General features: G+C 41.3%; 1 protein-coding gene across 2 annotated transcripts in view; it reads right to left on the reverse strand.

Annotated features, from left to right (window-relative positions):
• LOC148336730 (uncharacterized) overlaps positions 1 to 12,839 on the reverse strand; it is a 15,660-nt gene extending 2,821 nt beyond the window's left edge. The window contains exons 1-4 of one of the 2 annotated variants that reach the window (XM_088297287.1): positions 12,825 to 12,839; positions 8,671 to 9,145; positions 7,878 to 7,953; positions 5,638 to 5,716 (exon numbers count right to left, since the gene is read on the reverse strand). In XM_088297287.1, coding sequence (XP_088153413.1) covers positions 5,638 to 5,716; positions 7,878 to 7,953; positions 8,671 to 9,105 — 590 coding nt within the window. In that variant the 5' untranslated portion in view covers positions 9,106 to 9,145; positions 12,825 to 12,839. Of the gene's footprint in view, positions 1 to 5,637; positions 5,717 to 7,877; positions 7,954 to 8,670; positions 9,146 to 12,382; positions 12,654 to 12,824 lie in introns of those variants that run through there. The other variant, XM_088297288.1, reaches the window with a different exon arrangement.
• Between the last annotated feature and the right edge of the window lie 2,305 nt (positions 12,840 to 15,144).

The following is a 15,144-nucleotide window of genomic DNA, read 5'->3' on the forward strand; positions in this document are numbered from 1 at the left end:
ATGCCCAAGTAAAAGTGTTGTGAATGACAATGGACTCATTGTAATTAAAGATTTTTATTTAAAAAAAATAGTTTCTCCAGCGTTTTGTTATTCAGTCTATTTCTTTTTTTGAGGCAATTTCCCCCGCCTTTGAGAAGATCCTCTCACAAGGCACTGAAGAGGCCGGTGTGCACAACGCCTGTGTGGCTAATATAAATCGGTGAGGGAACGTTGCCTCCATGGACTTCCAGTATAAGAGCGGGTCTTCCGTACGTGCAACGTGTCCTGCTGACATATAGCGCTGCACCTCTGAGTGCGCACCAACAGTGACGTCTTCCATCTTGCGGATATTTAACACAAAGTTAAATAACTCTATGCTTGTTTTGAGCGTCCATCCTGTTGACAGATGCGCTTCCTTATGAACACAGTTTGGCGCGCGACCGCTGTGTCGACACAATTCTGGTAGTGGTCACGTGACTTTCTTAAAGCGGTACGCGCACCGACACGGGGTTTGCCCTGGAAGCTCGGCGCGCGCATCGACGCCTCAGTGTCACTGGACCCATCACTAATATTGACCGTAGATGATGAAATCTCGAAATTCCTTGCAATTGTACGTTGAGGAACATTGATCTTAAACTGTTCAATCAATCAATCAAATTTTATTTATATAGCACTTTTCATACATAAAATGCAGCTCAAAGTGCTGTACAATAAAAACATCCAAAAGACTAAAACCCATTCCACCCACCCAACATAAACACAAGGCACATCCACATACACGCCTGAACTCGCATACACACACCTTAATAACCCATCTTAGTAGAAAGACAGAAAGACATGGCAAGGCACAGAGAAACCATATGAGAAAATGTACCCAGGGTAGGTCATCCGCGCTGAGAGGGATGACAGCCCTCGGCCACAGGGAGCTCCGCCAACACACAGACCCCCGGCCCAGACTGACCGGGGTAGACCCTACACATAGTGCAGAGGCCTAAGGAGCCTCCGGGATGAAGCCCCCTGTGAGAAGGCCGGCCACACCTCCCAGCGTGGAGGCCCCCCTTGAGGAAACACTGGAGCTAAAATATATAAAGGAAAATGATAACGCTAAAAGAAAAAGAAGCTAAAAATTAAAAGACAACAATATAAAAAGACAGAGCTAAAATATATAAGAAAAATTATACTAAAAGACAAAGAAGCTAAAAATTAAAGACAATGATAATAGATAAAATGACAGTCCTGAATTAAAAGACTAAGATCAATTATTTAAAAGTAATATGTGCCCGCCCTCTGGTCCTCGTCAGCACCCGTGCAGCTAAATTCTGTTTGACAATTTTCTCATGCAGTTGTTGGATCTCGCCCCATCTTTGCTTGTGAACGACTGAGCAAGTCGGGGAAGCTCATTTTATACCCCATCACGACACCCACCAGCTCCCAATTAGCCTCTTCACCTGTGTGATGTTCCAAATATGGAACAGCCCATATAACGTTAATTCCGTTGACTAAAAACATTTTCTTCTCAAATATTTTTTTCAGGTGAAAACAAAATGTTTTCATTGAAACAAAGTTTAATAAAGACATATTTGTGTTAAATGTGTGTCTTGCGTGTTAAACTACAGTTACAAATAGAGGTTATGTATATACTTTTCTGTATAAAAATTTTGATCGCCTGAATTACTTACGTACTTATTTAGGTGACAAAAACTGCTATAATTTGCCAACTAAAATTGGACTAACACTAAAACACAATCAGATGACTAAATTATGACTAAAACTGTCACTTTAGTCAAAAGACTAACAAACTAAAAATAAATAAATTCTATGTTGATGATTATTTGCTAAAAACAAAGTTTATCAGTTTGAACATTAACTATCTTGTCTTGGTAGTGTATGCAATTAAATATATAGAATGCAAGTAAACTGACTAAATATGGAAACACTTTGGACTTCCTGTACAGAAGGTGGCGGTATGCACCAAGGAGCTGTAATCACTCATGAACCAAGAAGAAGGAGAAGGTATTTACAAATAGAAATTGTAGCCCGCTACTTGGATTGGATTGGATTTGATTGACCCTGGGTCACAATGTGGAGCTGGATTCTGGTGAACAAAAGCCATTTTAAACTTTAAATTCAAACTTTTGGGGATTTTAGAAGTTAACACAGCTGCCGGCAGCCACCAGTTCAATAGACAATAGGCAAATAAGTGCATGTGAAATGGACCGACTGACAGTGGTGGAGAAACGGACAAGCTACTAGATAGACGCATCAACTCAAAGTCAGCAGCATTAAAGGCTCCGAAGAGTGAGGTTTTAATAACATACACTCACACAGCGCAAGTTGGCGTCCTTTAGATTGGGTTAGCGCTGTCGCAGCGGAGCCATGATTAGAATCGATTTACACTCAACGCAGCCGTGAAAGGAACATACAAATTTGGTTATGCCTGGAGAGTGACGGCGGAATGACAACAAAGCAATGTGGCTACTCAACATACGTCACAAGTTCAATCAATCTTTATAACGTCGGGTGAACACGAGCAAGCTGAACAAACAGAAAATGCGCATCTCACCTCGCAAAAGAGCGCAACTGCATACTCAAGTCACAAGTTTTCTTTTACACTAAATAATTGCTGATGTCATGTTCCGCAGTCCAATCGTGATATGTTCAAAACGTTTCATTTTATTAATTTATTTTTCAAGAATGTCATAGTTGGAAGACAAGTACATTTATTTGTTAAAAAAAACAAACAGGGTGAAGATCGATAAGCAGTATCGTTCAGAGTTGTAGTATCGAAAAGATTTTTCACAATATCCAAAACTAATGCGTCCCCGTTTATGTTGTTAGGTCGGAGTTGGCTGATATTTTTCCTCTCTAGGAAACGTTACAGGTGTTCAGACAGCACTGTCCTTTTTTAATTGCAATGAGGCAAGGCAAGCTAATGTGCCAAGATTAAAGCCAAGGTACAAATTACGAGCCGAATGACTGGATGCCAATGATCATTCAAAGGGTGTTGTTTGAGCAGTGAAATCTGAACCCCGCAAGACCTGCCGGCCGAATGCCCACCTATTGGCTGGGCTTTGGTGCCAAAACAGTCAGCACCCCGACACTTCTGATCCAAGAATCTCTCCTGGTTGAAGCTACAAGCTCGGGTGGCTCGGGATGCCTCGCCAATGGTGCTTACATAAGCCTCCTCAAGCCTATGACATCACATTAGGTGCTCTGGCGTTATCTGATTGGTGGAAGAGAAGAAAACGCATGAAGACTGACTCAATAAAAAAGGCTGCATGGGGACGAATGGCATGTGCTCTCGACATCTGCATTCCTCAGCGTGTGCGCGCGTATTTGCGCGTGTGTGATGGAGCCCACATCCCATGATCACATGATTGTGGCGGATGCAGGAAGGCGTGCGGTGCATGTTCCGTTCCACATGAGAAATGTGACTGAGACGGGCTGCTACCCACACACACGCACGCACATGCACGTACACTACAGTCCGCACGTGGCAGCAGGCCCTCATCTCATTCACAGGCTATATATAGAGCACTCGCAAGCCAGTCACAGCTCCGCCTACTTGCTCAATGTGTTGGATTTAAAAATGAACTATTTCATCAAGTACTGCAAGCGCTCTGACCCCTCCTCTCTCTCTCTCTCTCACACACGTTCCTGTAGTAGTTGTAAACTTGTACTTGAATAATGCATGAAATGTGGCTCACGTGTCGCCTCTGCGTCTTGATTTATGGGCCTGTATACTTGAAATTTCTTGACAAAAGGTCAATTGCCTTCACTTGTATTCTGTAGCAACTTTCTAGTTTATTTTTGTTCAACGACTTTTAGCTGCTTTACACATGCCCTCAAAGACAGCGAGACGTAAACGAGGCGGTCCAACGGCGGGACCCGTGTGGCAAGTTTAGCGCTGCACTGAACACCGCAATTTAGTAACATACACATCACAGCACATAGGTTGCGTAATGAAATATTAAGAAGTGGCACCAGAATTTTTGGGCAAGCCTGTTACATTATTTAGCTATTTATTTTTAAATAATTGTGCTGGACCACGAAAAAAAAATAATAATTAAGCAATGCTTGATTTTAACTTCATGGACATTTTTCTCAGTTTGAAGTTGTGGCTTTTTAACAGATGGGTACCAACCATTTTGTCCACAAGTGTAGAATAAAAGCAGATGAAAGAAATTAGCGTAATCAGTGAAAGCCCACTATTCTGATGACATTGAAGCCCATGGTGAGCGGAAATTCCCTTCTGACCACAACTATTAACTTTTACTTGAGTATTCCCAATAACTGAGCTCCATCTGAAATGAGAGCCAATTGTGACACTCGTTCTAAGAAAAACTTCAATATTCTCTACCAACCGCACGTGGATTTGTGAAAAGTGACGCTGCGGGAGACACGTGACAAGACGCTGCAGTGCGTGTGGTCCCGCTCACACACACCGTATCTGACATCAAGCCAATGTTTCATCACGGGCCACATGTCACTTTTATGTAGCTAGCTAAAAGTCTTGAGATGACGACGTCCATAATCACGCATCATCAACATTATTATTATCATCATCATGAAGCTTGTGTGGCCTGCCAAGGATTTACACTATTGTGAGATTTAGGACTAATGAATGACAGAATGAAGTGAATTGAGATGCTGAATTTATACAGCATTCTTACTGTATGCTTGGGCGCATTTTTGAAGGCAGCGAGAGCTTTATGAAGCAAGGTTTTTTTTTTTTTGTTTCAAACAACTTAAAAGCCAGACTATTGTGGACGATATGGAATGTGCATCGTCGGCATTTGTGGGGCCTACTGGACTATTGTTTACAACGCAAGTCAAGCTAACGCCATAGGTAAAAGTATAAATGTACGAATCACTGCAGCGGTAATGTTTTATTTTGTGGAGCCCATTCACGACGTCATTGATTGATCGGCAAATTGAAGACATTACTGTCAATCATAAAACATGCATTAAATGCCGATCAGATCTGTGTGAAGTCTAACGTATATATTTGTGTCCCACCAAAATGTGAACTAATGGTGAAATAAAAGATAAGTATTGAATTTGAGATGATTGTAAAATATAGTTCTCTCCATTTTTACAGAGGCACTGAGAGCAAGAGTCATGTAACTGCCAGAGAAACATCACAGGCGTCATTGAAACAGAAAGAGTGAAGACAAACTCCTAAAGAGAGCCATCCAATGATTCCACTAAGCAGTAAAATGAGCCAGCCTGTTTAATTGAAGAGCGCCTTTCATGTGACGTGAATGGAGGTCATAGAAAGTCCAAGAAGTATTATTTGACGTGAGCCACAATGAACGAGACATCTCATTAACATTAAACATCACTGTTGACACTTTTCATGTTCAAAAGAAAATAACAAATTGACTCTTGGTTAGCATTTGCGCTCATTGGAATCCATTTGTGTCGACTGGAGTTGAGCAGTTGTGATTACTGGTGATGCTTCTGTGGCTCAAAAGCCAGATTGTCTATAAAATGTCAACATCAACAGAACGCTAACTGGACTTATAATATACAGCAGGGTAAACAAACAATAGTGGACGGGAGCCTGCGATTTTGTGACAGCTTCTGCAATGCTATACGGCCTGAAAACACATCCTGAACATTGTAAAAATACGTTGTTCCCATCGCTGTATTTACCCTGTGTTAGGATTTTGAAGGACCCCCATTATTCTCTGGATACGGTCCATTGCAACGCTCTCCTGGAAACTGCTGATACCTGTGGAGGGAAGACAAGTGTGCAGTGAGCAAGGAGGAGGCATGTGGCTCCATGCAGGCAAATGTGTTCACGTCATTAGCTGTGGCATCATCGTATTAACCGCTATTTTTTAGGCCTCCACTACCAAAACAGGAATGTAATAGACTTCTGATGCAAACAATTGGCAACATACAAAAAACAGCTGATTAATCAGACAGAATGAATATAATGTCATTTTTGTTCCATTAATGCTGACAGCAACAACGATTAATTTGATTCTTTTACAATACTTTGTCCTTTATTTGGAAAACTTTACAATAATTTTTAAGTACAACATTTATCTGAATTTATCTCTAAATTTAGGCCATACATGTTAGCGGTATATAAGCAACATAATGATTGAAGTGATGACGTCAAAATTAAATCACATTTCTTCAACTCCACCATGATGATGACTTGAAAATAAAAATCAGACCTCAGATGTCACAAAATGTCATCTGTGACAGAATTGCATTCAAAATATATTGTGCACAGAGAGAATGAAACTCAAAATGGGACAAACCTTTCCCCAAAGAATTTTTTTTTAAACTTCCCGGGGAAAAAAAAAGATTGCCATCAAGAAAAGTGTGTCCACAGTCCCACAAATGTTGAAATTTCCCCACAATTTTGATCTGCATACACACTAGGGGTGGGGAAAAAAATCGATATTGCAATAAATTGTTGCTACCTCTGTCGCAATAAATAATCAATAGCCTCGCGGCAATATCGATATTTCAAAACAACGCACATAATGGATTTACCTCGTCATCACCGTCCGTATTTAATCTCTCCTGTCCTGTCTGTGGGGGCGCTAATGCCGCAAACGGTTCTAAAATTGCCGGGATCAGCGGCCGGTGAAGAGTGTGAAGAATTTACAATAGAAAAAGAGCTAATGCAAGAATGGCGGAAAACCCAGAAAAACAAATCAAGTTTCAAGAGTTTCCACTCAAAAGTGTGGAGACACTTCGCTTTTTATGAGACCAGTGACGGGAGAACACGGGATAAAGAGTATGCAATCTGCAAGGACTGCTTTGCAAAGGTAAAATATAACATCAACACTACGAATCTACAAAGCCACCTCGTTCGCTATCACGGTTACTACTCGCAGGTGATAAAAAAAGGCGAACCAAGACAGCCAACAATCACTACTGCTTTTAAAGCAAAGTTTCCCTTTTGTGTGCTCTTACGTCTGAGCATGTTGTTCAGTTAGTGTTCCTCAAGAAGAATATGCCTTGATGTGTCCACTGGGCGGGTTAACGTAAAGCACTTTAATGACAGTTGACACTGACATTTCAGGTTCAGAAAGCAGTGCAGTGTCTTGGTTTACATAAAACATGTTATTAATGTTTGTGCACTTTAATTCGTCCAGCCGTAGCTACAGTGTTAAGACTCAGTGGCAGTGAGGTACTTTACAAATGCACCTTTCTTTGTACTTTGTACCCGTATTGGCATTGAAAAAAAAATGTTTGATGTTTTAATTTTTATGGCCATTTTTTTCTTTTTTAGTCACATATCTCGTGATATATTGTTGAAGAGATTTCTATTGATATATTGAATATCGTAGACATTGTGTATTGTGATATTATTGTTATCGTGGGCCACATATCGTCACAGTATCCAATCGTGAGTTACCCGTATCGTCCCACCCCTAATATACACTGTGAATTTAAGGACATGCATTATATACCCATCTCTATCTTCACTTGTCAGTGACAAGCAGCAGATTTTGCATGCTCAGTAGTTTCTGCAATGCGAACACTACCCGCTAATTCAGCACAGTTGTTGTCTTTACGTGATATCTGGGACAACACATCATTGTCTCAAAAAAAAAAAAATTAACGTTTGATTCCCATTTACACTAACGTTCACAACCCCATGATTTCACACTTAGGCTTTGTGCTTGCAGTGCTTTCCAAAATGTTGCATGGTGTCCAAAACCATCCTTTCAATATGTGCTGTCGTGTGCAAAAGCCAACCGGCCATAGTCATCTGGAATATCACTGATCAGGATATGTGTTAAAGAAAATGCATGCATGGATGGAATGAATATTTCCTGGGAAGTCGGCTTGGTTTGGGAGAGCATGTATTATTAATGCCACTTTCAATTAGTAACAAATCAGCCATGAAAAAAAGAGACACTTACGAGCAGAGTACCTGCCAGATCTCAAACCTCGTAGGATGGATGACAGAGGCTGGATGTAGCACTGCAACTCCGTGCACTATGTAGAGAAGATAACAAACCCTGTTAGCATTCACGCCATCGGCACTTGACTACCCTTTAAATCACCACTTGGAGAACGTGGGCCCATCTCCAGCAGAGCCCTGCCAATTGCTACCCTCACTCGACCACAGGATTAGTTAGTCATTTACGACCACGTTTGGGCAAATCTCTGGCTTTGTGTCGAGGACATTTTGATTTCCAGATCCATATGATTAGTCATTTATAATGGCTGCCAATGACTCACAATGATGCACTTTTTCACAATTTGTGGTGGGGCTTGGTGCCTACAATGCGTCTAAAGGGGGATTCAAGTCCCAACATACTTTTTACAATAATATGTGGTTTGTGCTCCGTCCACTTTAAACATGGTAGTCGGATTAATATTGTGTTGCTGGAATAAGATTTAAGAAGCTTACTCAATTGTTTTTTTCATCATTCTAAGGGGGCTGCCATTCTATTCTGTAACGCCCTCTGCTATCAATTGAAAATGGCGTCAGGGGTGTGAGCCTGAGGGCACTTCAACATCAATTTCAATCGACAGAAAAGGAGGGCAGAACATCAAAATGGGAACCCCCTGAGATGGATGAAAATGGGACTACTGCTTAATTCTCATTTTTGCCAAGAACTTTTTTTTAATTGAGTTCCTGTTCATTAAATAAATCAGTATTTTTGCCATCCAACATGTTTTTACATTAAATCGATGCATTTTTCTCACCTTGAGTGAGAAAAGTTCACTTAGCGTGTCCGGTTGAGGATGAGCGCCATGTTCATCTAAAGTTCTCTTCCTGACTGAAAGGCGCTTCGGCACGACACAAGCTCTCCGCTGCTTGCAAACTGGGCTATCTTCCTGAATTGGAAATACCGTGGAGGTCTCCTGGGGACTCGCACATTTTGCAGGGCACGCACAGAAGTCTCCAACATCACAGCTATAGCAGAAACATCTCCTCTTCATCCTCCAGAAGGCACAAGAGTGAAATAGAGCGGTAGGAGATTCCTTCAAAGTAGTGGCTGAGGATGATGAGGAAGGTGCCATGATCTGCACCACGGGAGCCTTTGCATGCGGAGGAGTCAATCTCTTGAGGCATTTACTGCTGTTTTTATCACAGACGAACCAGTCAGAGGAGTAATCAGAGTCTGATGATGATGACATGATGGAAGCAGACTATCAGCCAGTAGAGAACACCACTGACCTGCCAATCAAAAACAACAAGTATTACAAGAAAAGTAATTTGGGGGGCTAAAGGGGTTTATGGGCAGGTGAGGAGGTCCAATTCATTGTGCCGCTCCTTCTGGTATGGCCGTGTTGGCCACAAGGAGGCAGTAGAACACAAACAAAGAAGAAGACTTCTCAGTAACATGCAGTAATAACTTCTTGTTGAGGATAAAGGATATATGTCTTTGAGTATTGTTTAATTATCTGTTGACATGTTAGCAGGTTGATTGTATTTTTCATTGTTAGCAATAAACATTAAGCTAGGTGGACCTTCCTAAGGCAAAGCTAAGTGGTGGTAGTTTTAAATACTACACAACGCGTAATTATCTTTGTTTTATGTTTAAGTGGACAGCAAACTTCAACTGGGATTGGAATATGGAACCGCTCAAAGACCCTTTATGATTCATTGTTCAACATATGCCAAACTGCTGAACTGAGTTCACTGCCACCAAATAGAGCTCATATCTCGAGTTTATGCTCGCAAGGCAAAGCAAAAAAAAAAAAAAAAAAGCGAAATGAAGGCTTGTATCTCAAAACAATGTAAGTCAGGTACCCTTACCTCAAGGCACCACTGCATTTAGTATGAGAGTTTTGTTATCATGTGAGAGTGTCACTTAACACCTCATTGGGTACTCCTTCAAAATGTAATACGAGACGATGTAAGACACTGTCAGTGTTTCCTGTTATGAACTGAGATTCTAAAAGCTGTTCTTAATATTATGCCCTTTTCATTGCATTGGACATTTATAGATGCAGTAAGGGTACCCGTTGTTGTGGACATGCGCTATATAAATAAAGTTGTACTGTATTGTATTGAGTATATCTAAGTAAATCTAGATGATTTTACAAATGATTAGTTATGTATGGTGTTATTGTGACAAATCAAAAACAATGGGCTGCCATGACAACATTAAAGCACTCCCCTTGCAAAGTTGTCAGAACAGTAAAGGTAAATATTTGTTTTAACAGTTGGCTGGGTAAATGCATTGAGTATAATTTGTTCACTCTTCGAAAGTATACAGACGAGGGCTAAACAGTTAATTGAATTCAAATCGACGTAGCAAGATAGTAAATGGAATTTTTAAAATGCAAAGGCTACAATTCGGAAAAAAATAACTGCTTTATTTCGTTCGGTCAGCAGTCTTTATTTTATTTTTTTATATACAGTGGACCGGTGATAGTGAAAATCTGCATTTTATCAACTCCCATTGAAATGCATTGGGTGAATTCACAGTGGTTAGCTTAGTTAGGTACGACTGGTTAGCACTTCTGGCTCACAGTTCAGGGGTGCAGGGTGCGAGCCTGGGCACCGGCCGTCCTGTGTGAAGTTTGCATGTTCACCCCCGTGCATGTGTGGGTTTTCACCAGTTTCCTTCCACATTCCAAAAACATGCTTGGTAGGTTGACTTGACAGTTGAAATTGTCTCCACGAGTGATTGTGAGCTCAGATGGGTTTTTTTTTTGTCTTTGTGTGACCGATTCCGCTTCTTCTCACAAGGGTTGCAGGTGTGCTGGAGCCTGTCCTACCTGTCTTCAGGTACTAGGCGGTATACACCCTGAACTGGTTGCCAGCCAATTGCAGGGCACACAAAGACAAATAACCATCAACCATCCACGCTCACACTCACACCAAAGGGCAATTTAGAGTGTCCAATCAACCTATCATGCATGTTTTGGGAATGTGGGAGGAAACTGGAGTACCTGGAGTAGGGCTGGGCGATAAACCGAAAATTTACCGTTACCGAAATTTATTACAATGACCGAAATCATTTTGCCCATGTCGGTAAATTCGGTGTTTAAAAAAAAAAGAAAAGCCTTTTCTGTCTGCGGCAATGTTCGTGCCCCTTTAAGACCGCTACAGCGCCTCTAGTCACGTGACTCCACCCGCCTGATCGAGAAAGAAAACAGACGTCGCTGTCGTAGCTGGGATTCAAATCCAGAAGCTTTTTCACCACACACAACACAACCATGCTGTGCTGAAAGTTCAAAGTGAGAAGCAAGGTTCGACAAGTGACAACAGCCCATAACGGAGGCGACACCAAACGAGAGAACATCTCAGAGGTGGACGCGATCGCCGAGCACATAGCTAAAGATAAAGCTCCTCTAGTTACAGTGGAGCGCACAGGATTTAAACGCTTCATGAAAGCCGTATTTCCCGATATGGACAACATCGGGCCGGGAGCTTAGACATGTCAAGCATTTTGCATCTACATCCGACTTGTGGTCGGGTCGCAACATGGATCCCTGATTGAGCCTGACTGTGCATTACATAGACGACAAGTGGCGACTGCGCACCAGAGTACTCGAGACGGCACATTTTCCCCGATGATGCACACTTGTTTATTTGGCTTGCATTGACATTTTCTTTCATTTTATTTAGCATTTTTTTAATTTGGCATTATTTACATCATGACAGCATCTTGGCGCAATCTATTTGCAGCAAAAGATTTTGCAAGAGGTACCCTTTTTCTTTGTGACATTGTTCAAGTCATGCAAAGCAAGCTATTTGGAATGTTTATACAAATGATTTTTGTACTTTTATTTTTCATTGAAAGTAATGTGTACCAGTTGGTCAATAATAAAAACAGTCAATATGCATTTCCTGCATTTATTTTGATTTTAGTCCACGGGGGGAATTTATCGTGCATTTATCATTATCGAGGTAAAATTGCTCAATTTCTTGCGATATTGATTTGAGGTCATATCGCCCAGCCCTAACCTGGAGGAAACCCACGCAGGCACGGTGAGAACATGTAACCTCCAAAGAGTAAGGCCGAAGCCGGAATCGAAACCTGCACCTCTGAACTGTGAGGCCATCGTGCTAACCAGTCGTCCACCTGTTTAAGTTAAAGTCAAAACCTTTAATTTATTCATGTATTGCTTGTTTGTTATATAACATGGAAAGAGGACCATGACAAAATAATCATTGAAATGAAAAAAATGCCTAATAAAATGAAAAAAAATGAGGGGGGGTAAGAAATTTTAGTCTAATTGCTTTGCTCCCAAATAAGAGTCAAATTCCAGAATTAGCTCTATGCATTTATGTCATAGCTTGATAAAGTAACACTGTTTGAATGTACATCATAAAGACTAAAATGACATTCAATGAGTGTTGCCCGAAATTCTGAATACAATTTTATTGACCAACAAATGCCAGTACATTATTTTCAAGAGGGGTCAAATGGCATAAAATAGACATGAAGGAAAAGCTGACCTTAATGCTGGTTTCAACCCTCGATCTAACCATTTTGAGACTAAATGGGATAACTGTGGAGTGAATAACCGTCTCCCAAGCCTATCTTCTCTTCCAAATGGGCAGGTCGTCCAACATTATGTAAGAAAAAACGAGCAAACACATACGGATGTTTCCTTTCACATGTCGAATGCTGATGCAACGTTATGTTATGTGTGGATAGTATCCACTGGATACAATCTTCCACTAACGTCAACTACTATACTTTGTTGCCGCACCGCCAAATTGGCCAATGCTGAACTGCACCATTATTGTGCGACAGAACCACCACAGCTGCGCCTAGTTAGCGGCACCCCGCGAGAGGGACGATGCCAATGCTTTAGTTACGAGACTATTCGAGAAAAAAAACACTAATAGAAGCAGGTGAGCCGGTGAAGGATGGAGGCAGAGCAGCGAAGCTTACCCGGAGTCAAGCGTGTGTTTCCCTCCGCCTGGGGGTGTTGTGCGGGTGGACAGTCCGGTGGAAGAATCAGCATGTGAGCAGCAGACTGACTCAGTCCGGACAGCGGCGGTCGGGCGGGAGGCTCCCGTCTAGCCCGTGGAGCCTCTCCCCGGGCAACGTGTCCGGGAGGGGAGGGGCCAGCACGTTAAGTACCTGCTTCAGAAAAGACACACCGACACGAATATCAGCAGAACCAAAATTTGGATGAACACGTGACCACTCGTAATGTTTTGGGGTTTTACTCCAACTCGCCTACTGGGTTGTACCCATGCACCGCAACACGTGACCACGAGTAAGCGTAATTACTGTTACGTCTACTGAATCAGCACAATCAGGATGGACAATGTATTAATATTCATGAGCAGAGGGCTCCTATTGGTCGGTATCCCCTCAAAGAGTAACTCATATAACCATGGACGCATTTACGAGCCGGTGTTCCGCCAAATGTCCGACCTAGCGAATCGTCCTACCGGAGGCTGATTTGACAGCCGGAACACCGGCCTAAGCCTCCAAACAAAGGTTGCTTTTGTTGTCCTCTACTTCTACATATAATATTAATAACAGTACTGATGATTCGTTAAAATAATTGCAAGTTACACAATAAGCGGACTGTGGTTCACGTGGACAACATTCCAAGGGATGCTGAAACTCAAAAAGCCCAACAACAACAAAAGCAACAACAATAGGGTACAAGAACAAAGAAAATCACTATCACTCTAAAGCAGAGTATTAAATGAAATGAACAAGAAAATGTTAAGAAAAAAAAGTTGAATTAGGTCTCAAAACCAAACGTGTGAACGCCTTGTTTAAAAAATAAAAAACTAGCTTAACATTAACTATCTTTTTACTCAGTCCATTCTGAATACGATGTTCTGTTGACTTTTAACCAGGTCAAACAACATGGCTATTGTGATTTTCAATTAACTTTAGTTCAACCAGAAAGAGACTGTTTGAGATCAAGAAGCTCTCCAAATATTGTTCAAGCCGTGTTATTTACAGAAGTTTCTGTTCATATTGCTATTAAACGGTTTGGGAAAGACTCCAGTTAAATGAGAATAAGTAGATAATTATTTTGTGCGTGTTTGGTGATATGCACAATTCCACTCATTTATTTATTTATTTATTTATTTTTATTGTACAGTACAGAAAATAAGTGTCATGAAGGAGATGATTGTTGATCTATTAAATAAAAACAACAACCGGTGGTTACTTTTAAAATGGTCAGATTCATATTTGTCATCTTTTGCCTCCCTGGGACACTTTTGTGGTGGCATCACAGAACAGAAATGTCAACGAAAAGCAAAACACATGTAATTAATCCTGTAGATGCTCACTGATCAGTTGTCTTGCAGGATTTAATATGTGGAATTCTAGATGCATTTACCATCCTGAAGGCAATGACAATCTCGCAGTTTCAGTACTTTGGACTAAAGGTTTCACACCTTGCAACCACACAAATCAACAACAGAATCCTCAGAGGTCATGAGCTGCCTCAAGATGGAGAATAAACACCTACAATGAGAAAATTTACACGCTCAGAATTACACAACACGACTAGGAAATGATGTCATATGTGGACACTTTGCATTAGATACAGAGAGAGGGGGCGGAGGAGAGATTACATAAGTGTGTTGAATTGTATCAGAGTCACATGGTGAGAGAGAGAAGGCTTACAGTGGAACACTCACCAGGATTTTTACAGACAGTCATTAAGTTCCTGAGGCTGTGAAACAGTTGGACAGGGAGCAAGTCATGTGATCCAAGACAGGGCGGTCAGGAGGCAAGGCCCCGCCCCTACATGTAAAGTTCCACCTTACTGTCACATTACCACTGCTTTGACTAATTTGCAAGAACGTGCTTGTTCAAACATGACATGTGTTATACACTGGACATATGTTATGCTATCTGATGCCTTCAAGACACCATGTGTAGGATGTAGCTAAGCAGCCCCAGAACATTGTCAGAGGCTGAAGAACAAGCAAATGAATATGCAACACACGCTAACATCCCCCAATAAAACTCGTCATTGCAGCAATGTCATGACTTTCAATGACCATTGTAGGATTATTGGAGTGTTCATCAAAGTTAGTGTAATGCGTTTTATTTTTATTTTTTCATTGCATTTCCAAAATCAGAATGCTAACCCAGATAGCAGGTGGCTATGGAAAGAGATGCTAACTTATCCAATGTGTTTAACGTTAACGGTTAGTAACACCTTCCTGGTTAAAACGTAGGCTGATTTTTTTTTTAATTGTGATGGAAAACCGAAACCTGTTCAGAT

This window comes from Idiotropiscis lumnitzeri, chromosome 5 (assembly GCF_059441095.1).
Source record: "Idiotropiscis lumnitzeri isolate Australia: NSW breed Sydney's pygmy pipehorse chromosome 5, RoL_Ilum_1.0, whole genome shotgun sequence".
NCBI classification, from domain to species: domain Eukaryota; kingdom Metazoa; phylum Chordata; class Actinopteri; order Syngnathiformes; family Syngnathidae; genus Idiotropiscis; species Idiotropiscis lumnitzeri.